Source organism: Balaenoptera acutorostrata, chromosome 20, assembly GCF_949987535.1.
Source record: "Balaenoptera acutorostrata chromosome 20, mBalAcu1.1, whole genome shotgun sequence".
Taxonomy (NCBI): domain Eukaryota; kingdom Metazoa; phylum Chordata; class Mammalia; order Artiodactyla; family Balaenopteridae; genus Balaenoptera; species Balaenoptera acutorostrata.
In genome coordinates this window covers 53,410,931-53,433,882 of record NC_080083.1, presented here as the reverse complement: position 1 = coordinate 53,433,882, position 22,952 = coordinate 53,410,931, and the positions used below count along the sequence as shown (strand labels likewise).

Genomic DNA, 22,952 nt, shown 5'->3' with positions numbered 1-22,952 from the left:
GCCAACTTCCAGTTTTGTTTTTAAGGAACACTTCACAAACTTTGGATCATACCTCACCCTATTTATCTGATAATTTAATTATAGTCAAATAGGTCATATTTGTTTCTCCCAATAAATTATCTAAACGTTATTTTACCCAAACTGGGTGTCCCCAGTTGGATAGACAATGTATGTATTAAACCTTCCAAGAAATTGATTTTTTTTCCCCCAGTGAGTTAGGATCACATTCTGGACAAATTTATTTCTTAGGGGAAGAAAAAATTCTCTTTTTTAAGCTTTCTTTTCTTTAAAAAAAAATTAAGCAAGTATCCCAGGATAACATATCATCAAGAGGAAACTGGAAACCTCCAGGGCAAAAACCTCACACCCAAGATGCATTCTGCAAGGAAATGTGAGTTGAAACTGATCCAGCTATTTGTAGGATTACAATAAATACACCTTTGGCCTCAGCCCCACAATTTACTGCCTGGCTCCACAAAATGAGGATACAAAAAGAGCTGGAGAGAGATTGTACGCAGTTCTCTCTACCCCAGGAGTGCAGGTTTTATCCCAAAACAGGTATTCTGGGCTGCAGCCCCTCCCAAGTAAGCAATCAACCCCCCACCAAAAGCAATCTTCCTTCTTCCCACCTCCTTTGCAAATAATATCTGAGTTTGCAAATGTTACCCAAGTTCTCTCCAGGATATCGTATGAATGTAACCTATTTAACCAAATAAACTGAAGAACATGCCAGAAATTGAAAGATGGGCTCCCGAAGTTCCATATTTTCTACAGTAGGCCTTTCCCATTAGAACAACAACAAAAATACATTTCTCCTGCAGAATCCTTTATAAATATGGTTTTAATGATCAAAATTACATTGAGACAGTTTCCTGCAACAAGAAACGACTTTTTGACTTACTCAACCCAGAGAGTACTTTGCAGCTGTGTCCAAGGGAGAAACAAAGCCAGAAAATGAATTTTGAGTTAAACTGTACTGATACGAAGAAAAGTTAGCGCTAACGTATATCTCCTTTATTACTAGTTTGACTTGCTCTGATTCAAGATCTAAATGATTTAAGAGAAGAGTTGCTCATGGAATACTGATCTGAACAGCATTAAGGGTGGCTGCCGAAGATGACCCCACCGGACTCCAGCCCACCGCCTTCTCTAAACCCGGTCCAGTCTCCTCTCTGCCGCATGCAATTGATCCAAAGGACATGGACTGCCAAATCCTAGCGGGCCCATTAATGACTCAGTCCTAGGTTAGAACCATGTCCTCAAATCCCGATCCCATCTCCTCCACATTCATTTCCTTAAAATAATGAAACAAATTTTTAGAAGGTGCAGTTGCTTTTCTCCCTACGTGCGCCCTAAAACTTGGGGGTTGGGTGCCACTCTTCACAACTTAAAGAACGAAGAGCCGTTCGTTTCCACCAGATGCATTTTCCTCTCTCGCTTTTGAGGGAAAAAGCTGGGCTGCTCTGTTTTTGCCGCTCACGTCCTCCCCCAGTACTTTGTCTTCCATTCCTTCCCCGCCCCCGCCCCAGCCCGTTTTGCTCCCACGCAAAATAGTACGACTGCCCGAGACCAAAGGAGACCAAGTTCAAAAATGCGGAGGGCGCCCGGGCCCTCCGCGCCCCAAGCAGCGCCCCTCGGGGACAGGGGCAGGAAGCGGCCGCCTCGCCGCGTCCCAACTTCCCCCCCCTTCGGGGCAGAACAATGGCTTTTTGCCCGGAAAACGAAGTTCGGAGGAGGCCGAGCGCACCCCGGAGACCAAGCGGGACTCGACTGTTGATCGCCAGGTCCTAAGAGGCAAGGCGTCTCCTTCTTCCCCGCGAGGGACCCGCCCGCGCTCCGTTGACCCACGCGCGCTGCCCGCGGCCCCAACCCACCCAGACCAGGCGCGCCGGACCCCCGCCCGGGGCGCGAAGCTGATCCCGCCGTGAACAATGCGCGCCCCGCCCCCTGGCACCGCCCCCTCGCGCTCATTGGTCCATGCCGGAACAGGGCGGCCCGCACGGGCTGGTGGCGGGCTGGGGCGCGCGGGGCGCGGAGGCGTTGCGCGTGCGCGGGGCGGGCCTGAACGGGGCGGGGGCGGTGCTTTGTGTGCGGCCGGCAGGGCGCGCGGCGGCGGTGGCTGTGCGGGGTGCGGCGGGTGCCGCGGTCTGGGCGGGGCAGCATGGAGGAGCTGAGCAGCGTGGGCGAGCAGGTCTTCGCCGCCGAGTGCATCCTGAGCAAGCGGCTCCGCAAGGTGCGTGCGGCCCGGCCCGTGCCCACCCGCGCCCGCCCACCCCGGCTCACGCGCCTCTTCTCTCCCTGCAGGGCAAGCTGGAGTACCTGGTCAAGTGGCGTGGCTGGTCCTCCAAGTGAGTCCCCAACAATGCGGCGCCCGCCTTCCCGCCCGCGCCACCTCGGTGTGAAGGGGGGGCGGCGTGGGGTTCCTCGGCCGCGCCGTCGGGGGGCGTCCGCGCGCCGGGCGGGAAGTTTGCGGGGGCTCCGCGGGCTCCTCGGGCTTGGCGGGAGGGGGCACCCAGCCTGCGCGGGGTGCCCTTTGTTTACAAGCCCGCGGGTCGCAGGGCTGGGCGGCCTCCCCTTCCAGCCCGCCCAGCTCCGCTCCCGGCGCCCCGGCCGCCTCTCCCCGCGCCTGGCCCGCGCCCCTCCGGCGCCGCGCGTTCCTCCCGCGCCCATTTGTTGCATGCGCCCCCGCCCGCCTCAGCCCTCCCCGCGGGACGCGAGCCCCCCTCCTCTAGTCCGTATTTTCCCCGCTGTAACCTGAGCTTTCTATTCATGGATGTAGGGCTCCTTTTTTTTTTTCTTTTAATGGAAGGGAGGGGACTTGGCATCCCGGAAGGGGCTCTATTTACAGACAATCGCGCAGACCCAGTTCCCCTTTCTTCCCGGACCCCACTTTTCTTTCTTTGCTTAACTCTCCGGGTTCCTGGCCTGCGTAGGCCTGGGCGCCAGCAACATCTTTGGGCTGCGTTTCTGTGCCCCTAGGCCTCCTCCTCCCTGCATCCTGAAGGAGCCTTCCCTTCCCTCCCTGGCTCCGGACCAGGGTTTGGGGTCTTCCCTCTCTGCAACTTTCCATTTTATTGGGATTTGTTTTCCTCCAGAGGGAGGCTGTAGAGTCCTCCTGAGGCCGGGTGTTAATTGGGGGTTGAGGTGGTGGTTTCCCTTTGAGTTTGAGGACACGGTGTTGGCTTCAAGAGTTCGGTGTCCAGGAGCTCGTCCTGGGCGTGGGTGAGACCTTTTGGGAGTCTCCCCAACACCCCGGTGCCCTGGCTGCCAACAGGAATCGGAGAGCAATGGGGCAACCCTACTTGGGCTTGTTTCTGAAGTGTCTGGTCAGTGCCTAGTGCTTTAAGATGCCCTGTTCTTTGCTTTTCTAGACACAACAGCTGGGAGCCAGAGGAAAATATCCTGGACCCGAGGCTGCTCTTGGCTTTCCAGAAGAAGTGAGAAAGTTAACAGACCTGTGGGAGGGGGAGACTGTTGGGGGGACCCTGGCCTGTCACACAGTCGTACAGGGCAGTGATGGCGCTCCAGGAGTCCCAGGCTTGGGCTGTGGTTTGAGGTCCCAGATGAGTCCTCTTCCCACCTTCCCTCGGCTGGCCAGCACTGTGCCCAGACCTTGGGAGTCACTGAGTAAGTGCTGCTTTTGGTCTTTGTGACAGCCAGACTTGCCAAAATGAACCTTCTTGGTTCCTTCGTGAAAAGTTCTGGCTTCTCTTCTTGGCCTTTTCTGTTGACTAGTTTGCAAACAGCACTGATAAAAACAAGGATGGCAGGTTTGCCCTAAAAATTGCAGACCTGGCCTCCCAGTCCTCGTGGGTGCCATTGAGCAAGAGAAGGCTCAGAGAGGGAACTGGGACACACAGCAGAAAGTTATGCCTACTGTGGTGTGTCTGACCAAGAACAACACATTTATTTTTCTCTGTGCTGCAAAACAGCTAGCACCAAGTGAGCACCACGGGGGCCCCTTTACCAGTCTCAGGGGCTGAATTTACTTCTGTAATTCTAGATGTCATATCTATTTTTAGGTAGGAGACTTGGGTTAAGAGAGACCTCTTTGAGATACTCAGGGGAAAGGGTGGTGAGGAGCATGTGATGGCATAAGGTTCCAGGGAGTGCTATTCCAGAGCAGGCTGGAGGGGGCAAGGTGTGGGGATTGCCCTGTTGATAGAGGCTGATAAATTAGGTGCTCAAAAGCTTTCCCAGATGGGGTCGATCCAGCCAGCTGTTCTCTGGTAGCTCAAGCTTTGTCCACTTTTTTTTCACTATAGCAGGGTATTTTGGGTCTTCTCAGAAGGGCCATGGCAATGGGGAAAAATAGAGAGAGATTTTGGTGGGGGGTGAGGGAAAATACATCGAGCATATGCTTGCCTCAGTACCTTTGAAGAAGTTTATCAGCAAGCTCACCGTCTGCTGTTTACTCCATAACTCAGCTCCTGTAAGTCGCAGAGGGTGGAAGCTGGTACTTTTCTCTGTAAGACAGTGTCCTGACCGTCGAGAGAGTGTGTGTCCTTAATGTCACTTTTACTTCCAGCACAGCAGACAGGAACTGAGGTTAGCAAATCCCAGAGAAATAGATGCAGCAGTTCAAAAGAACCATGGCACCGGTGGTCTGGTTTACATCACGGGGGAGAGAAAACTGGGAAAGTGGGTGCTCTGCCTTCCTGTCCAGCCCAGAGATCCCCCTGGGAACTAGGAACTGGTGGTGATTTGCTTGGTGTGGGGATGTGGTCTTTGACTGTAAGGGGAAGTCTCAGGTTCAGAGCTCACGGGCACAGGTTAATGTGTCAGCGGAGACCCGTGAGTGCTCCTGTTCTTTTAGGAGACAGGTTGGGGCTGCTTTGAGTATGAGCTCTGTCTCGTTGTCCTAATTGGCTTCTTTAAGAGATCACCTTACAGGCCTCAATGAGATGATGTTTGCCCATTTTGATTACCGGGAAACTGCTCCAGATAGAGCCTCTTCCCCGGGGGTAGCCTGGAATAGAGGCTTTTGGGGGTGGTGGGTGGAGGCGGCTTTCTTGGCTCCCTGACCCCAAGTCACGGAGCTGGTTAACGGTGTCCTGCCTTGAGCCCTGAGCCCCGGCCACCTCGGAATCAGGCGTCACCAGTACTTCCATCTAGAGCAGAGTCTAGGAACAGAAAGGGCTTAGAAGAAGGAAACTGGAAAAGAAATGTGAGCCAGGGGCACTGGCTCTGGGTAGACCGTGTGGGGAACAGGAGCCCTTGGTTACCCCAGTGCTCTGACGACCGTGAGATTTTGTGCGGGCATTAGAAGACTGAGAATGGGGGGCAATGGTCCTCACCTCCCTACCTCTGGACTCTCTTACTTGGAGTGAGGGGGTTGGACCACGTGACTACAAAGCCTCCTTCTAGTTGTGGTATTGTAGAATTTCCACAATACCGGCTCCCTGCAGAAAGTGGCCAGGATTCACACAGGGTTTTACGAGGATTCGGAGAAAACTGGGAACTGTTCCTTTCCTGGCTTTACTTGAATTTCGTGCCTTGTCTTTACCCAAATGTAAATGGAATAGATGGAGGTAAAAATAATACTGACCCCTAAGGCAAAGAGGGGGGTCTGGACCTCTGCCTTGGATGTGTTAATTAACAGGATATGTTTTTGCAGGGAAACTGGTGATAAGCTACCTGGGGGTGTTTGAAACCACGGGGTTCCAGGGTGGCAGAAGGAAAGTCTGTGACTCTGATTGCTGATTGTCTTCAGGGAACACGAGAAGGAGGTGCAGAACCGGAAGAGAGGCAAGCGGCCCAGGGGCAGGCCGAGGAAGCACACAGTGATGTCCCCCTGCAGCCGGCACTCCAAGCTCAAGGTGGGTCGCTGCTTCCCTCCCAGCAGTGGCTCTCGACCGGCTGAGTGGAAGGCAGTGGCGGGAGGGTTGCGGGCTTTGGGGAAGGAGGCCAGCTGGCACCTCCACATAAGTCTTTCCCTTGCTCAGAAGACCTTGGCTCTGCCTCTCTCTAGGCTGCCGCTGTGAGCCTCTGCCAGCAGGGGGCAACAGCAAACCTCAGCTCTCCACCTCCTGCCCTGGCTCTCTGGGGAGGGCCCTGCAATGGTTAAGCCCCCCAAGCTGGTTTCCTGGTTCTGTGACGTGCACTCTGCTACTTTCTCACCTCCAGTGGCTTACAGGGAACAAAACACAGGAAGCATGTACACAGTGGGTGCTCATAGGTTTGCCAGGTAGGTGCAGCTAAGAGGGGCGCACACACCTGGGCTCCATGGCACGGCCCCTCCTTCCAGTAGCTCAGAGGCAGGATGGGGAAGGGGTCCCGGCCTCAGTCTTAGATGTGTCTTTGATTTCTCTCTCGAAGGCACTGCCCTCAGGGCCTGAACCGACGCACTGGCCAGGAGCTCAGTCACTTCTTACAAAACCGCCCTTCCAGGAGGCTGAGAATCCTGCCGTGAGTCTTATTGGCTAGGGTACGCTGGCCTGGTGTTGTCTTCAAAATGTTCCTTTTGAGCAGGATAGTGGGGCTGGAGGAGTCAACTTTACTGCAGGAGAATGTGGGGCGTGTACGTTGAGAAACATCAGCAAGGCGGGGGGCCAGCCAGGCAAGGAGGCCCCAGACTCCCTGGGTTTGATTCCATCATCCCCAGTTCGGGGCAGGCAAGCTTTGTGGCCGGGAGCAGGTGTTGGCTCTGTCTACCTAAAGCACACTTCTTACACAGGGACCTGAGAAACAGTACGGTGTGCTTAATTAGTGTTTCGGATGACACCCAGAGGATGAGGAGGGCAGTGGTTTGTTTTCCTATGTGCTGGAAGGTTCTGAAGGGGTCAGCTTTGGAAATGAGATGGAAGCAAGATGTCCAGTTGCTTTAGGTTACTGAGCTCTCACACACACTGCTTCACTCCACCCTTCCCTTCTGAGACATGTGAATCATGCTGCTCTGAATTTCCCTTTTCCAGGTGTCTGCCGAGGGCCAGGAGCTCCCTGTGCGTCCCTGGAAAGCTCGGCGTCCATTGTCAGCATGTGAGCGTTTCCCTCCATCGTTCTGGCTTCACTTTGTGAACCACCTATTTTTCTTCGTTCTCTTTTGCTTTTAACTGCATTTCTTGGAACCTCGTAAGGACCTCTTCAATCCTTTCTGGAACCAAACAGTGAGATCGCTCCCTCCTGGCTGCCTCTCTGGTCTGGAAGCCACAGGAGGGGCTGGCTCCAAGGTGTCTGATGCCCCTGGAGACCAGGCTGTAGAAGTGACACCTTCCCCTTTGTCGTTGCAGGAACCCGACGCCCCCTCTAAATCCAAATCCAGCAGTTCCTCCTCTTCCTCCACGTCCTCCTCTTCTTCCTCAGATGAAGAGGATGACAGCGACTTAGATGCCAAGAGGGGCCCCCGGGGCCGTGAGACTCACCCAGTGCCTCAGAAGAAGGCCCAGATCCTGGTAGCCAAGCCCGAACTGAAGGATCCCATCCGGAAGAAGCGGGGCCGCAAGCCCCTGCCCCCAGAACAGAAGGCGGCCCGGAGGCCTGTCAGCCTGGCCAAGGTGCTGAAGACGGCCCGGAAGGACCTAGGGGCACCGGCCGGCAAGCTGCCCCCCCCGCTCAGTGCCCCCGTGGCAGGCCTGGCAGCCCTGAAGGCCCATGCCAAGGAGGCTTGCAGTGGCCCCAGCACCATGGCCACCCCGGAGAACTTGGCCAGCCTGATGAAGGGCATGGCCAGCAGCCCCAGCCGGGGTGGTATCAGCTGGCAGAGCTCCATCGTGCACTACATGAACCGGATGAGCCAGAGCCAGACCCAGGCCGCGGGCAGACTGGCTCTCAGGGCCCCAACCGCCAGCAAGTGCAGCCTAGGGCTGGACCTGAAGGTGAGGACGCAGAAGGGGGAGCTGGGGATAAGCCCCCCGGGAAGCAAAGTCCCAAAGGCCCCCAGTGGTGCTCTGGAGCAGAAAGTGGGGGGCACAGGAGGGCCTCCACACGTCCACAGTGGCAACAAGGTCCCTGCCGGGTGCCTGGGCCCCCAGCCTGCACCCACCCAGGAGCTGAGCCTCCAGGTCTTGGACTTACAGAGTGTCAAGAACGGCACACCAGGGCTGGGCATGGTCGCCCGCCATGCCACAACCACCAAGGGTAACCCTGCCACCCACCCAGCCACTGGGAAGGGTGCCGGGGGTGGCCTCACTGCGGTGAGTGGGGCTGGCCTGCCCACCGATGGCAGCAAGAGTGAGAAGCTGGCCTCCAGGGCAGCAGCCCTGCCCACCCCTGCCGGCAAGAGGGACTTTGTCAAGGGCAGCCTGGCCCCAGGGCAGGAGGGCCACCCGACTCCGGGAGAGACGCGGAAGACGGCTACACTGTCTGAGATGAGCACCGGCGAAGAGAACAGCAGCTCCGACTCGGACCCTGACTCGGCCTCCCTGCCCAGTGCCGGACAGAACCTGTCAGTGTCCGTCCAAACCAGCCAGGACTGGAAGCCCACCCGCAGCCTCATAGAGCACGTCTTCGTCACCGACGTCACCGCCAACCTCATCACAGTCACGGTGAAGGAGTCTCCCACCAGCGTGGGCTTCTTCAACCTGAGACATTACTGACACCCCCTGGCTGCCCGGGTCTCACCTGCCCCTCTCTGGCCTCTGGCTTTGCTTTGATACATGGCCCGCATCCCAAACCCTCTCCAGGGGCCGGTGGCCTCCTTCAAGGGCAGGCTTGGATGGGAACTCCCCTGGACCCAGCCCTGCCTGCGACTTTCGCAGGGGAGGCTCCGTGATGCCTTGCCACCCGGCCTCGCCCTTGTTCCTACCTCTGGGCCTTCGCTTTGCTCTCCATTTGCCTCAGGAAGTCTAGGTGGCTGCCTGTGGCTCAGCGAAATATTTCTCAAGAGCATCCTGTGTTTCTTGAGCCCAACCATGTTCGCTGTTTGAACTGCCTCCGTGGCCTGTGATGACAACGGTGGTCACCTTGCCTCCCACTTTCCCAGGGCACAGGTGTTGGGGGGGGGGCGCTTCTCCTGGCCCAGCTTGGCTGTTCCTGCCCAGCGGCTGGAATAGAAGGTGTACTTAGGGCTGGGGGGAGGTAAGGTCTGGGGAGCTGCTCCAGGGAAGACTCTGCTCAGTGTGTGGAAGGGTGGGGGGAGCAGGAAAGGGGCCTTTCTGGTCAGAACTCCCCCCTCAGCAATGCCTGAGCTGGCGAGGGTGAGGGGACTGCCCACCTCCCTGTCCCTGCCCACACCCGGGACAGATGAGGGCTGTGGCCTTAATGTAAGAGGACAGGTGTGGCAGTTGGATCAGGAACCCTGAAGAGGTTGGTGTTGGTGCCATCTAACCCTGATTCACATTAACAACAGCAGCCCCCAAATGTCGACTCAGAGGCCAGCATGGGCAGGGAGGGGGCTGGTCCCAGAGCTGTTCCGCCTGAACCTCCGAGTTTGGGGGACAGAAGGAGAAGGGTGTCCTGCTGCTGCCCTCCTTTCTGCCAGCCTCAAGGACTGCCTTAGTCCTAATCATGGCCCCACAAACTGCCCCAGATCCACTGGGAGGTGGGCAGTTGCTGGAAGTAGGTCTCCCCTCCCAACATCCGCTGGCTTCCAGCTGCCGTGCAGGTGCTTCCCACGGTTCCCACCTACCTTCCCCTGACAATCCCTCCCCACTTCTGGGGGTTCCATGTTCTCTTACCCAGCTGAGAAGCTGTATCCCTGTACCATTTGGGAAATGGGACAAAATCTGAGTGACCCATCTGGCCTTTGGAAAGGCCGGAGCTTCCAGCCCGACTGCCTCCCCCCAGATGGCTGAGTCCGGCAGCTGTCTTGGCAATTCCAACCAGCAACAGAATTGCCATTACTGATTTGGGGCAGAGAGGTACATCAGTGAGTGGGGTCACTGGTCTTTGATGCCAAAAAGAAAAGTGGGAGTGCAGGGAACTTTATTTCTGCTTCAATTATCGGTTAACATCCGCCAGCAGGTGTGGGATCTTCTGTTGTCCCCATAGCCCTGAGTGCAGTGGACATGGTGGGCTCTGGTTTCTGAGGGTGGGCCTGCCAGAACTCCAGTCCCCTCAGTCCCTCACCCTCCACGCCAAATAGGAAGAGATGGCTTTTGTGTGGCCAAATCGATTTCAACAGTGTGCCTTTGGGGACAGATCCACATCCAGGACCTCATTGGGGGGCATCCAAATGCAGCTTCCGACTCTTGTATGTGATAGCCATGCTGGCTGCAGCAGGAATGGTGCCCACCCTGGCAAACCTGAGGACTGGGGGTCCTGGACAGCCAGGCTGAAACTGGAAAGTGGGCAGTAAAGGGGGAGAATGCCCCCTCCACTGCCCCAGCAGGGGATGGCGAGATGCCAGTGCACTGCACAATCTGGAAGGAAGGGGTGCCAGCACCCTGGGCCCCTGGCACCGACCTCCCCTCCTTGTCCCCAGATGTCCCTGGGTGAGACTAAAGGGGCTCTCCTGGGCTGCCTCCCCCTCAAAGGAGCTCATAACCTCCAAGTTTTGCTGCCTTAGAGGCTGCAGAGCCAGGCCAGTAGGAGCTCTCCCCTGCAAGCCCTCAGGCTGACCTTGCTCTGGGCTGATCTGACAGCCCCAGCAGCCAGGTCTCCAAACCCTGATTAGGTGCCTTTCTGTTTACCAGCTACTTCAATCCCAAAGTTTGAATCTGCAAACACCTTACTCCCAGCCACTTTGCCTTCTTGCTGTGTTGTGTGTCTGTCTTGGTGTTTGCAACTCCAAGAGGTTCATGTTTGTGTGTGTACACACATGTGCAGGCGTGACAGCCTTCGCTGAAGAGTTGGACAGATGTTCAGAGTTGGTCGTCATGTTTACCAATAAAGTAGTACTTTTTTTGCTGCTCTGTGTGTGTGTGTGTGTGTGGCTAGGCATTGGTCACACATCTGACTTGTTTATCCTGCAGGGTTTCTTATGCGAACTGCATCACAGTGTATATTGAGTGGGTGTTTTAATCCTGTTTTTCTGTTTGCTTTTGTAACGGATAGGAAGAAGTGGCCAGTCTATCTTCTTCTTTAGAGGATTTGGCATATTTTTATATATATTTTTTGGTACCAAAAAGAGTGTTCCTTGTTTTTGGTTACATTCAAGATTCTGACCTGACTTAAGAGAGCTCTGGGCCTAGAGGTTTTATTAGGGGAAAAGTAGGGGGGGGAGGACCAGAGCTTTGGACCATTGCCAATCACTGGCTTGATTTGTGTTTTTTAATTTTAAAAAAAAAGCCAAATTATTCATGTATGCCACTTCTAATTACTTTAAAGTATGGCTGTTTGTTTGCTTTTTTAAAAGAGAACAAAAGTGAATATGTTATTGCCCTGGGAAACTTAAGATCTTTGTTGAAACAGCACAGCAGCCCAGCCCCCATATTCAATCAGGACCAACCAGTTAAAGGAAATGCTTCCCCCAGGAAACCCACAATGGTTTGGGGGAAAGGGGTGGGAGGAGGGGAGAGGTAGTGCCTAGAGGACCAGATTTTTGCTCAAGTGCATCTAAAGATTCTGTGGATTTTCTAGTATTTTTGGAGAACTAACACTAGGAATAGTTTGCAGATCTTTTTAGACTGATGTTAATTTATTTTGCAGGGGAGAGTCATTAGCAAAGGTGTCAGAGGATTTTTGTCTTAACTTTTTGTTAACTCTTAGTATATCAATAAATTCTTTTCTTAACTTTTCAGCCTGGTGTATGTCATGAGTGATATGTGGAAACAGTCTCTTCACTTTCCCTTTCTTGAGGCAAAATAGTTATCTGGACTTGAACTGAATCATGGGGTGAAAAAATTAAAGGCTTTGGGAAAGGCTCAGCCACTTTCCTGGGGTGGAAAAAAAAAAAAAAAGTTCTTCTAAGCAAAGAAGCGGGGTTGATTATGAGTCCCTACACCAGCATTTCCCAGGGAGGACAGTTTGGCACCAAAGGGGACATTTGGCAATGCCTGGAGACAATTTTGGTTGTCACAACTCCGGGGCAGGGGTGAGTGTTGTTGCTACTGGCGTCTAGTGGGTAGAGGCCAGGGATGCTGCAATACATTATAAACTCACTCTGAGACATCTCCCAGAAACTAACACTTTAGGTTAAAACAAAATTTCCACACACACACCCCCAGTATCCAATGATACTGTGTTGGAAAGCTGCTCAACCCCTTGAATCCACCACATGTGGTAACACTTTTATTAAAGGACACAGCAATAAAATTCCAGGGGAGTTGCCATGAAGCACAAGAAACTGAATCGGTGGTGCTACTGCGACTCCTAACCCATGGCTCATAATAGATGATTTGCTTATTATATAACCTTCCCTGGTCCTTTAAGGTTTGCATTACCCTCAGCATGAATTTATTCATAAATTTCAGCCTCCGGGGAGAATGAAGCTCCCTTTGAAGTAAAGAGAGAAGTTGGGCCTGGACGTTGGCCACCACTGGTTGAAAGGCTAGTTGGGGCGAAGTCCTGAATGTTTTAGTTCGGGAGGAGATTCCCAATACAAACAGCAATGCACCCCCCCAGCTCTGCCCGGCTCCAGAAAAGCCCTGCGAATTTGAAATCAGATTCTTGCAGGGAAGGCTGCTGGCATGTTTTCTTTTGTTGTGCCTTTGGTGGCTGGAGGGGCTTTCTTTTGGAGGAGGTGGGCAGGGAGGACCCTAGCTGTCCTGTCCTCCGCCTTTGAGAGCAGCAGAAAAGGGTTGGGGATGGCCAGGAAAGAGCGGGCTAGAGGGAGTAAGAGCCCGCGCCCTTCCCGGTGGCGGGCCCGAGTCCGCTTGTACAGAGCGCCGGCCAGACGTGCACGAGGGGGGGCCCTGACCCACACTGGCCTTTGTTAGTTTCTGCGCTGCTGATCTGATCGCCTAATCCACCGCCTTCCCAGAAGAATGGGCTGGGCTGCCAAGGGGCCCGACCTGGTCCGCGGCATCCCGGGGGCTCAGCCCCGCGCCTGCCGGTCCAGCCCGAGGGCGCCTGGTGGATCCGGCGGGCTGGACACCTCCTTCTTCCCTACCTTTGTGGCTGGAGGGCCTGGCCGAAGGGAGGGCGCAGAGGGGGAGCCCGCGGTGGCCCACTCTAGAGTACTTTTGGGTAGGGGAGATGAGGCGTTCCCTTCTCCTTTTGGGACCCAGAAAGGCACCGCCGCCGGGGAGGGGGTGGGCGCCAGGGAGCGGGGCTGAGGCCATCGCCTCTAGAGGGCGCGCGCGACCCGCGAAGATCGGGCCGAGGACTCTCTGGACGCGCGGGGAACATTCCCCACCTCGGGCTCCGAGCTGCTAAGGGGAACCGAATTGCACGACTCGCAACCCGACCGCTCTGAGATGACCCCCAGAAGCCTCCGTTTCCAAAGTCTCACGAAGAAAGCCCCGGCCCCAGGCCACAGCCTCTTTCTCCGTGTCCAGGCTCCCAAGGCTGGAGGTAGAGCCGAGCAAGCCCTGAGACGCTCCAACTCGAACTCCAGCTGGACCGAAGGCCAGTCCCTCTGGTCCCAGGGGACTTTGGGGTGAGAAGAGGAAATCAGAATACGAGCCCCCAAAGTGCGGGGGCAGGCCTGTTCGCCATTGGGTCTCCCGCACACAGCACGGGGCCTCGACTAGCATCTGTACTGTTAAGCATCAAAGGGACCAAAAAAAAAAAAAATCCAACCCGACGCTCTCCGAAGAGCCATAAAGATTCCAGTTCAACCAGTGTGTGTGCTGGACCAGGCTCCGCGCTGGCGGCGGCCCCACGAGGCGGCCCTGCCCTCCGGAGGCAAAGGAATGCCCCAGCCGGAGGCAGCACCACAGGCCCAGGCCTCCACACCTGGTCTTTTTCCCAGAGAATCTGCCCAGGCAACGGAAACTCGCGGAAAAAGCACCAGATCAAAGCCGAGGCTGGTGGTGGCCAGACAACTGGGGAAACTGGGCCACTCCATCTCCCTATCTCCCAAAGCACGAGCCCACTCTGCTGCCCAATGCGGGAGGGAGTCTTGGTGGAGCAGCGGGGCCACGGCTTTGGGGCTGGCCGCCCGCCGCGACCCTCACCAAGCCACTCCACTCCCCGCCCACGGGCTCTGCCCGCCGGCCCAGTCCCTCACGTCCGAAGGGTGACCCACTGCCCCAAGCCCAGGCTCGTGGCCGCGCCCTCCCTTCCGGGTCCTCTCACAGGCCACAGACTAGAGAAAGGAGGCGGGGAGAGCTCCGCCAAACGTGGGGTCACCGATTCGATGGACAAGAGCAGGAGATGCGCCAGCCTACGCGTGCCCACACGCCTCCCTTCGGGATCTGCCAAGTACGCCTAGATCCGCGCTTCTCCGCGGAGCGACGTCTGCTAGGGCTATGGGGGTGGAAGTGAGCTCAATGTGGTGGCCTCTTTGGGGTCCCAAGGGCGGCTCTTCTGTGCCGGCTTCACGACCCCGCCCCATTGCTGCAGAGTCTTCGGCCAGGAAAATCTGAGAAACCCCCACCCCACCCTGTGCTCTGCTCTACCCCAGACCGTTCCTCGCCCAGCGATGGGGGTGTTGCCCCCCCACAGAAGACCGGGGACTGAGAGGCAGTGGGGGTTGGCGGGGGCGGGGGCGCGGGGCTGCGCCGCGGCAGCTCCGGGTTCACTAATCACATCAGCGCGCTCTGCGCCAGCTCGGAGCAGCCAGTTGCCTAGCAATACCCGCGAACTCAATTCCTCAATCAATAGGCGCGAGGCGCTGCATTTCGGGGAGCGCTGGCGAGGCTAGGTGGGTCTGGGGGGCGGGTCCCCAGACAGCACTGGTGAGCTGGCGGGGAAGCCGGGGGAGCGCGGCACAGAGGCGCCGGGCGTCAGGGACCAGGACCTCAGGCCTGGGGGTGGGGTGCGCTGCGGGAGTCCTGCCAGAAGAAAAGGGAACCCAGAGGTCGGGCCCATCCTCCGGAGATCCCCGAGTTCTGCCCAGGCCGCAGAGAAGTGCAGTCCGTAGGTGAGGAAAGCCAGGACCATCCCCCTTAGAAGGCTAAGAAGGGTCACATCCCGCTCCCTCCCAAGCCTACCCCTCTCCACCGCCGGGTTTGGCATCCCCTCAGTTGGGGAAGGGCCTACTGGAAACGGAATCGTCCAGGGCCGACAGGGCGAGAGAGGGGGGTGGGATGGGTAATGAGCGAGAAGGGAAGGATCCTCTCCCCCGCGAGGCGCCTGTTCCCTCTTCTCGAGGGCCAGAAAAAAGGAATAAAATCCGAGACACGTCTCTATTTACAAAGTATATATTTAAACACGTAAAAAGCGATATTGGATACAGACATTCACAACCGCGGAAGATAGGTGCCAACCTTCACTCGAGCTGAGGCGGAGATCGAGTCGAGATTTGTACAAATCTTAGAATTAAATAAACCCAACACGCACACATCCCGCGCGGTTGCAGACTCCCAGCCACGCGGCCCCGGCCCTGCCCACCCACCCCCAGGTCAGCGTCGCAAAAGAGAGTAAAAGAGACGCGCGAATGGCCACGGACAGACGGCAGGACAGAGGGACAGACGGCAGGACAGAGGGACGGTGGGGCAGAACGACGCTAGCCGGGAAAGGTCGGAGGGAAGGGGCAAAGTCAGCCCCGAGGGAGGGAGATGAGGGCGAAGGGAGGAAGGGAGGGAGGGAAGGCGGCAGCCAGGTAAAGACACGTGTCCCGGAGTGACCTTCCACTCGGTAACAGACGTGTCCCGTCAATGAAGTTTCATCTGAAAATAGCGTCGATATTTAAATAGATACACTTGGTCAACGGCGCTTCTTTATACAAAGTCTAAAATACCAGTTTTACAAATGCGAGCAGATAAAAATCCCCATTCCAGGGGCTTCTCTTTACAGGCGCAATTTGATAATTAAAAAAAAAAAAAAACCATGTAGTACACCGTCTTCCTCTTTTTTACCCCCTCACTTCAAAGGCAAAAGTCTGGAGGAGAGAGAGGCTGAGAAGAGGGAGGTGGGAATACGGGGAGTGCGGAAGAGAAACCAGGCTGGGGTTCCCGCCCTGTCCCCCCAGCATCGAGAACTTTCCCCCCTCAACCCCGGGTCCCCGCCGCGCTCGCCCGGAATCTGTGCTTCCTCTCAAGGCTCAGGGCCCCCTCGCCCCTCCCTCCACTAGCAATGGGAAGTTAGATCCCCGCTGGCCCTTTAAGGGTGGGGGAGGGCGGGGAGGCCGCAGGATCATTCCTCGAAGGGACCGGGATGTGAGGGGGACAGATTTGTGCTTTTGAGTCAAAAGAGGGGCGCGCGTTCTGCGACCCTGGAGCACAGCGTGGCCAGGAGTCGGCCGGGGCGGGGGCGTCCCGGGACCCGCCGCCACGCAAGGCCTCCCCAGCCGTCTCTTCTCCAACTCCCGCTCCTCCCTCCCCCTCTGGCGGAGTTTGAATGTCGAGTTCAAATAGAGAACACTCCGCGAATCGAAAAGGCCTATAAATTATAGCTTTTGCTTTTAAGGGGGAAAAAAAAAAAAGGAAAAGTTCTGATGCGCACTCTTGGATGGAAACCTCCCTTCGCCCCTCCCCTCTCCCAGCCGAAACCGCCAGGATGCGAGTCCTGCCGGCTCCGAGCCCCGAGCCCTAAGCCCAGACCCTCCACCGCACTCCCAGCCAAGCTGCGGCCCCCGCTCCCAGCCGCCCCTCCCTCTGTGGGTCCCGCAGGGTGGGCCTGTCTGGCCATACATTCTCCTGAGAGCTGGCGGCCCGCCCTCCCCGAGGGAGGGAGGCTAGGCCAACTCTTCCTGGGAGGTGGGGGCCACCGTCTCTTCTAGCGAAACTAGAGGACGCGAAAAGGAAAAGTCCACCCCCGACCACTTTTCTTGTAAAACAACAACCGCCTCGAACTCTGGGCACTGACATGCAATCCTCCCAATTTATCCTGGCATTTCGGGAATGTAAACAGATTCGCTGGATTTCTTTTCTTTCTGTGGAGTAAGGAAAGGAATCGAGGGAACTGGGAGATTTTGTCCACATGACATACACACGATCCGATCTGCGTGTACAACACACACATCCCCCGTAAAGTGCTTTTCCTGGTGTGGTCCTGGGAGAAATCTGCTGCTCCCCAACCACCCGCAACTTTTTACCTTTAACCTCACACACAAAAAGTTACTCCAGTTAATACCTTCTCCCCGCAACAGATTTCTTAATCTTAAAAAAAAAAAAAAATAGGAAAAAGAATAACAGACTGACCCCACCCCCTTCCTTTCTGATTGGGGAGCCAACCTTTTGTTGGCCTGGCCCACCAATGGGAAGAGAGAAAAAATCCGGGTCCTGCCTTGGTTCCAGGGGTCTGACCTGGGGCTGTAGGAAAAGGGAGGAGGGGTGAGGTGGGCTGGCTGAGTCTCTCCAGACACCATCAGAGGCCCAGTGCCCAGGTCTTCATCCTCCCTAGTGCCCTGGGTGGCTGTCAGGCCCCTCCTGCCCCAACTCGGCCTGTCTGCCCCAACTGAACCACACTGAGTCTCTCTTTCTCTCCTCGTTTAAATAAAACAACTTCAAGAGTTGAAATATATATATTTAGATATTTTTTCTTAAATAACATATTTACATCTAATAGAAAATATAACTCTAGAGATAATCTTTCCAACCAAAACTGAGGGGGAGGGATGAAAGGAAGGGGGTTATGTGAAGGTACGGATGGGACAGGACCAGCCAGAAGGCCACCTCCCACCCAGAAATAAAAAGCATTATGCCAAGTTTGCACTCTCACTCTCTCTCCTGCTCTCTTGTCCTGGGATCACCCACCCAGCAATTCATCTTTTCTCTTTAAAAAAGCCTTGGTCCGTGTTACTTTCCTTAATTGTGACGGTCAAAAAGTTTGAGGTCACGTCGGTGACCACCACCTTCTCCAAGTTGGTCAGAGAGGGGCTCCAGGATTCTTCCTCTGGGTCCCCCAGGATTCTGGCCACTGGGATCCTGGCGATGAGGGAGGGCCTTCCCCCTTGGGCCCCCATGTCCCGATACAAGCCCCCCACAGAGCTGGGGGTGCCTGAGCCATGCCGGCCCCGGGGGCCACCAGGGTCCAGGGTGCCCTGGCCTTTGGCCTCCAGGAAGGCGGCCCTGTGCTTTATGACCCTGGCTGGAAAGGTGTCCACAGCCAGCTTGCCCGTGGCCTCAGCCGGGCTGGGGCTGGCCACACCGCACTGGGCCAGGTCCGAGTCCTGCCTTCGAGCCAGCTGGATCACACTGTGGCCAGCTGGGAACTTTCCTGCCCCGGAAGCAGTGTCGTCCAGCTTCCTGCCCTTGAGGTAATCTCCAAGGCCATCACTGGGTTCTCCCAAGGGCCTTTGTGAGGGGTCCAGGAGCTCTTTCCGGGGCTTGGGTCCTCGCTTCTTGGAGCTGTCACCTGGAGAGCTGGGTTTGTCGTCTGCGCGGCTAGCACCCCGTTCACGCTCTCGTTCCCTCTCCCTCTCTCGATCCCGTTCCCGATCACGGTCCCGAGGGGGCTCCACTCGGCAGGTGCTGCTGCTCCCCGGTGGGGAAAGACCCATGTTCCGAAGGCCCTCACGGGCCCGGGAAGTAGAGGCCAGTTCTTGGGGTGAGCGGCCAGGATAGGGGATCCGAATGCCTCGGGCAGAGTCACTTCGGAACTCGTAAGTTTTGGCCTTTGCCTTGGCCTGGGCCTGCAAGAAGAGAATGCAGTGTCAAGAGCAGAGCAGGGCCCTGTCTACCGCCCCCACCTCCCCACCCCTCTTCCAGCCCCACCCTCCCTGCTACACTCTCTGATGCCTTGGAATTTCTATATGGGTTGGGGTGAAGCTTAGGGGCAGCAGTCTGGAGGAGGGAGTAGACGATCTATCTGGAAGCAGCCATTCACACCAAGCACACTTCTTGTATTTGATTATATATCTATTTGGGATGGCTGAGGGATCTGATAAAGAAATTCTAGTGTGGAATCCTAGAATTCCCCTCCCCTCAAGACACCCTTAGCAGTGCCAGTGACTTGGTGACAGCCTGTCTGGGGACTCCCTCCTAGATTACAAATAGGACACCCCACTGGTTCACAAGCCCTCAGGGCCCGCTTCCCACAAACTGACATAACATTGCTGCCCACCATTGGACACTGCTATTCTACCTTGAGCAGGAAGGTTTTGGGTTTGGGTCCTCGCTTTTTGGGGCCATAGAGCTCCATCTCTCGTTCCCTGAAGAAAGGAAGGAGGGAGAAAGGGGTGTGTGAGTAAAGAAAACAAGTGGGCCTCCAGTTCAAGCTGGATAAGAGCCACCCTTCGTGTTCTAAGTGAGAAGCTGAAGCTTGGAGGGGCCTCTACCTTTCCTCAAAGGCTGCGAGCAGGCGAGCATCCAGGATGTTTTCTTCAGGTTCCCAGGTGCTGTACCTAAAAGGAATCAGGAAGAAGTGGGCATCAGTCCCGGGAGCAGGGAAAGAGCCGCGGGTAGGTGTGTGTATGTCTGTAACTTTTCTTGTTGCATTGTATTGTATTTCAACGTAAAGGAAAAAAGAGGAAGAAAGCAAGCTCCCAAATAACAGTCTGGGGTTGAGAACTGCACAGAACCTACTTACTTCTGCGACCAGCCCTTCCATTTCACGAGGTATTCCATGCGTCCCTAAGGATGCAAAAAGGAAAATGTATGTGTGCACGGTGAAAACTGCATGACGGGGACACGAGAAATACATGCAAAAAAATGCATGCACCGAATGAATGCGCGAAATCCCACCGAGAAAGGCACGCGCCCGCTGCATCACCCCCTGCACGAAACGCTGCACAAAGTGCATGCACCGGCATTCATTCCCCCCACCCCGCCCCCCACCCCCCACCCATGCAATCTGTGCATCGCTGCAAGTCTAAGGAAAGCGCTTGGGCTCAGAGCCGCCGCCACGGCCGCGGCCGCTGCTGGGACCTGGGGGAAGGGAAGCTGGGCTGCAGCAGGGGGAGGGAACCCGGGCCGGGAGGGGAGGGCTCGGCCCAAGGCCTGGGGGCACCTACTTTCCGTATGCGCCGCTTCAGGAGGGCTTCGGCCGCGAACACCCGCTCCCCCACCGCTGAAAGCTCCATGTTGACTCGCCGCTTCCCCCCTTGGCCGCTTCCAGGAGCAGAAAAGCAGCAGCCAGCGCACGACAGACCATAATACTCTCCCGCTGACGTCAGTTCTCCTCCCCCTCCCGCGCGCTCGCTCCCTCCCCACCCCCTCCCGCGCGCGGCTCCCTCCTCCCCTCTCTCCCCGCGCTTACTCCCGCCCCACGTGTTGCTAACGACGTTGCTAAAGCCGAGCGGCCAGGGCCAGCTCTCCCGTGCTCTGATTGGGCGAGCTGCGGGCCACGCCCCTCTCGCTTTCTCCCCCGCGTTGCTACGTGACCCGCGTTCCAATCGCCAGGGGGCGGAGTCCGAAGCGACTCCGGAGACAGAGCGCTGGCGGGGGGGTGGGGGGGGGAGAGGCCGCCGCCGGAAGTGACGTCGCGCGGAGGGCGGGCTCGGCCGCTGTCAGTCTGCTGGGCTGGCAGGGGGGCTGTCCACCCTCTGTCCCCGCCGGGGCCCCCTTCCCGCCGCCAAGATGTCCCTCCGGTGCTCAGCGTCCCCCACAGCTCTCGCTGGGACCCCTGCGGCGGTGTCAGCCAGGCCCCGCCCCCTCAGCGACCCCCAGCCCGCCCCACCCCACCGCCCGGACTCGCGCCCTTCCCTCCCCCCGCCGCCTCCCGCGCCGCACAATGCACAATGCACAGGTGTTGGGGCGCCGCAGGCCGCGCCCGAACCCCGAGAACTGGCGACGCGCCCCTTGCCAGCTCTTCCACCCGGTCCCCTCCCCCCGAGTTGCACACCCGACCCTCGGTCTCCATGGCAACGGCCTCCCCCGCCGCCGCCAGCCCCATCCCGCTAACAAATCAATGTGCCTGTGTCTCCTTCTCCTGTCGCGCAACCCTGCCCTCGGCCACCCTCCGGGCCCTGCGAACCGAGCTGGGCTCGAGCGCTCGCCCCCAGCTTGGAAGCCGAATGCAGACCCAGTGGCGGCTCGCTGTTGCCGTCCGACCCTTCCCACACCCCGGGATCCCGTGGGGGGCGTCGCGCGCCTTTTTCCTGCCCCCCCCCCACCCGTCCCAGACGCCCGCAGCCACCTGCCTCTGCCGCTAGCCCGCGCTGCTCGTCCCCGCCAGGCCCTGGCCCCAAGTGTCGCCAGCCACAGCCCAGCCGCTCCGTGCCCCGGGCCTGGGTGTGTTGGGGGAGGGCATGGACGACCACCAAGCAGAGTCTGGAGCTTGGTTGGGGTTGGGGCACGCGGCTGGGGGAGCGTCCTGCTTCCCCCGGATCCGGGCGACCCGCTGGGCCTGCGCCTCGCACTTCCTGTCCACAGCTCTTCCCAACGTGCGTGGCAGACACTCCGCGAGAAAACCCGGGGAGCGTCGCGGGGTCCAGTGCGGGTTGAGGAAGAGGGGCGAAAATGGCGGGGTCCAGGAAAGGGGGCGAGGGTCGGGCCCTAGATGCCTCGAGTTTGCACACACGCAAACACAAGCTCCTGTTCAGCTCGAGGTGACCCGTGGCTGGGGCGGCGGCGGCGGGGACAGCAGCCCAAGTCCGGGCCCAGCAATCCCCAACCCTTTTCTCTTACCAACCAAGCTGCAAGTAACAGCACCTACTCCTCGGAACCCACGATTTAGTTAAAACATCGCTGATAAACTTGATTGGAAGCAGTTTCCCTTGGCGAGGGATGTGGTGGAAGAGAGAAAAAAGAAAGAACGAGAGAGAGAGAAGGAAAGGCGAGCCAAGGAGTCTGACTCGAAAGGGCAGAAAGCCCAGAGCGGAAAACCGGCCTCCTGTCCAAAGTTAGGTGCGCGGCGGGAGCGGCGCGTCCTGGACGCGCGGGACAGGCGCGGCTCCCGGCCCACCCTCCCTGCCACTCCCCGCCCCCACCCCTGGAAACGCGGGGTTCCAGTTTTTGGCCTTGCTCAAACTTTACAAGGTGGGCTTTAGGTGTACAGTCTCCTCTCTCTGGCCGTTTGGTCTTATTAGCGAACAGCGAGTTGGCGACGCCCAGATCGCTCTGGCGACCCGCGCGGGCTGCCCGCGAGGGGCCGCCGACGGCCGCGTCCTTAATCATAAAAAGTCATTCCCGGTAACAAATAGTTTCGTTGGCCGGTGCCAGCGATACAGCTGTTTCTGTTTAAGCTTAAATACTTTCCAACAGTTTGGGCAGTAAAAATAAAGTCGGCCTCAGCCGCCTATAAGTGTCTGGTTTCCCCGCCCAGAGAAAGCCCACCCTCCGCCCTGGGCCCGGGTCGCTCTGCACACCCCGCCCGCACCCTCTTGGAATCCGCTGCCCGCTGTGGGCGACGGCTGCCAGGCTGTCCCAGCCACGCACCGGCCGCCCGAATTCCCGGGCAGCCCCAGGGCCACCTTGGAGCCGAAGGGAGGGAGCCTGTCCCGATCGGGCTGGAGGAGTGGACCGGCTTCGCTACCCCCCGCCTTCCCCCACCCCTCGCAAGCTGGCCTGCGCCCGAGAAGAGTGGTGGTTTCCCTTCTGATAGGGTTTCTGGAGCCCTGTTCCCGGGAGTTGTGTTTGCGTTGGGTGCCTTTACAGACCCGGAGTTTGCACGAGGCGTGCAGAGGTCGATGGTATCAGTTTCACGCTGAAAAAGTTAGCTCAGCTCCTCCCTCCCGGTGTTTTTCTTTCTTTCTTTCCTTCCTTCCTTCCTTCCTTCCTTCCTTCCTTCCTTCCTTCCTTCCCTCCTCCTTCCCTCCCTCCCTCTCTCCCTCCCTCCCTCACCTCCCTCCCTCTCTCCCTCTCCCTCTCTCTCTCCCTCCCTCCCTCTCCCTCTCTCCCTCCCTCTCCCTCTCTCTCCCCTCCCTCTCCCTCTCTCTCCCCCTCCCTCTCCCTCCCTCCCTCTCTCACTCTCTTCCTCCCTCCCTCTCTCACTCTCTTCTTCTCTCTCTTTCTCCCTCCCTCTCTCACTCTCTTTTTTCTTCCTTGCCTAAGTGCCTCCGAAGCTTCAAGTGGGAAATGAAAACCCCAGCGCTGCTGTGCATGGCCCCCTCCTCCGGAGGGGTATTTAGTTTTTTTTTTTTTTTGCTTCCCCGTCGCATTTTCCTGCCTGTCTTTATGCCTGGTGGCAAAAACACTTGTTCTGAA

The 22,952-nt window shown here is 57.3% G+C and overlaps 3 protein-coding genes across 5 annotated transcripts in view; 2 read left to right on the top strand and 1 right to left on the bottom strand.

Moving 5' to 3' along the window:
- Positions 1–1,928, top strand: part of ENPP7 (ectonucleotide pyrophosphatase/phosphodiesterase 7) — a 45,155-nt gene extending 43,227 nt beyond the window's left edge. Inside the window, exon 5 of the mRNA XM_057535194.1 lies at positions 1,698–1,928. Coding sequence (XP_057391177.1) covers positions 1,698–1,928 — 231 coding nt within the window. The remainder of the gene's footprint in view (positions 1–1,697) is intronic.
- Positions 1,929–2,075: 147 nt separating this feature from the next.
- On the top strand, positions 2,076–10,786 carry CBX2 (chromobox 2). 3 transcript variants are annotated; one of them, XM_057536971.1, is made up of 5 exons: positions 2,076–2,233; positions 2,305–2,348; positions 3,372–3,437; positions 5,714–5,819; positions 7,230–10,786. In XM_057536971.1, exons 1-5 carry the CDS (start codon positions 2,162–2,164, stop codon positions 8,532–8,534), a joined length of 1,593 nt encoding a protein of 530 aa, XP_057392954.1. In that variant the 5' UTR covers positions 2,076–2,161; the 3' UTR covers positions 8,535–10,786. The 3 variants fall into 3 exon arrangements, with proteins under 3 accessions (XP_057392954.1, XP_057392955.1, XP_057392956.1); XM_057536972.1 differs by lacking the exon at positions 2,305–2,348 and having other exon boundaries at positions 2,093–2,233; XM_057536973.1 differs by lacking the exons at positions 2,076–2,233; positions 2,305–2,348; positions 3,372–3,437 and adding an exon at positions 3,453–3,627.
- A 4,540-nt stretch (positions 10,787–15,326) lies between these two features.
- Positions 15,327–19,963, bottom strand: CBX8 (chromobox 8). The gene is made up of 5 exons (XM_007185803.2): positions 19,820–19,963; positions 19,396–19,439; positions 19,145–19,210; positions 18,952–19,018; positions 15,327–18,499 (listed from the first exon to the last, which is right to left on the bottom strand). The coding sequence occupies exons 1-5, from the start codon at positions 19,886–19,888 to the stop codon at positions 17,630–17,632; spliced, it is 1,116 nt and encodes a 371-aa protein (XP_007185865.1). The 5' UTR covers positions 19,889–19,963; the 3' UTR covers positions 15,327–17,629.
- Between the last annotated feature and the right edge of the window lie 2,989 nt (positions 19,964–22,952).

What these genes read in the sequence shown, in the direction of transcription:
- CBX8 (XM_007185803.2), bottom strand. Translation starts at nt 19,888, where the DNA reads ATGGAGCTTTCAGCGGTGGGGGAGCGGGTGTTCGCGGCCGAAGCCCTC. An exon ending in TGGAAGGGCTGGTCGCAGAA is followed by an intron (nt 19,211 to 19,395) that starts GTAAGTAGGTTC and finishes GATTCCTTTTAG; the next exon opens with GTACAGCACCTGGGAACCTG. An exon ending in CCAAAACCTTCCTGCTCAAG is followed by an intron (nt 18,500 to 18,951) that starts GTAGAATAGCAG and finishes CTCTTCTTGCAG; the next exon opens with GCCCAGGCCAAGGCAAAGGC.
- CBX2 (XM_057536971.1), top strand. Translation starts at nt 2,162, where the DNA reads ATGGAGGAGCTGAGCAGCGTGGGCGAGCAGGTCTTCGCCGCCGAGTGC. An exon ending in CTCTTGGCTTTCCAGAAGAA is followed by an intron (nt 3,438 to 5,713) that starts GTGAGAAAGTTA and finishes GATTGTCTTCAG; the next exon opens with GGAACACGAGAAGGAGGTGC. An exon ending in GCCGGCACTCCAAGCTCAAG is followed by an intron (nt 5,820 to 7,229) that starts GTGGGTCGCTGC and finishes TTGTCGTTGCAG; the next exon opens with GAACCCGACGCCCCCTCTAA.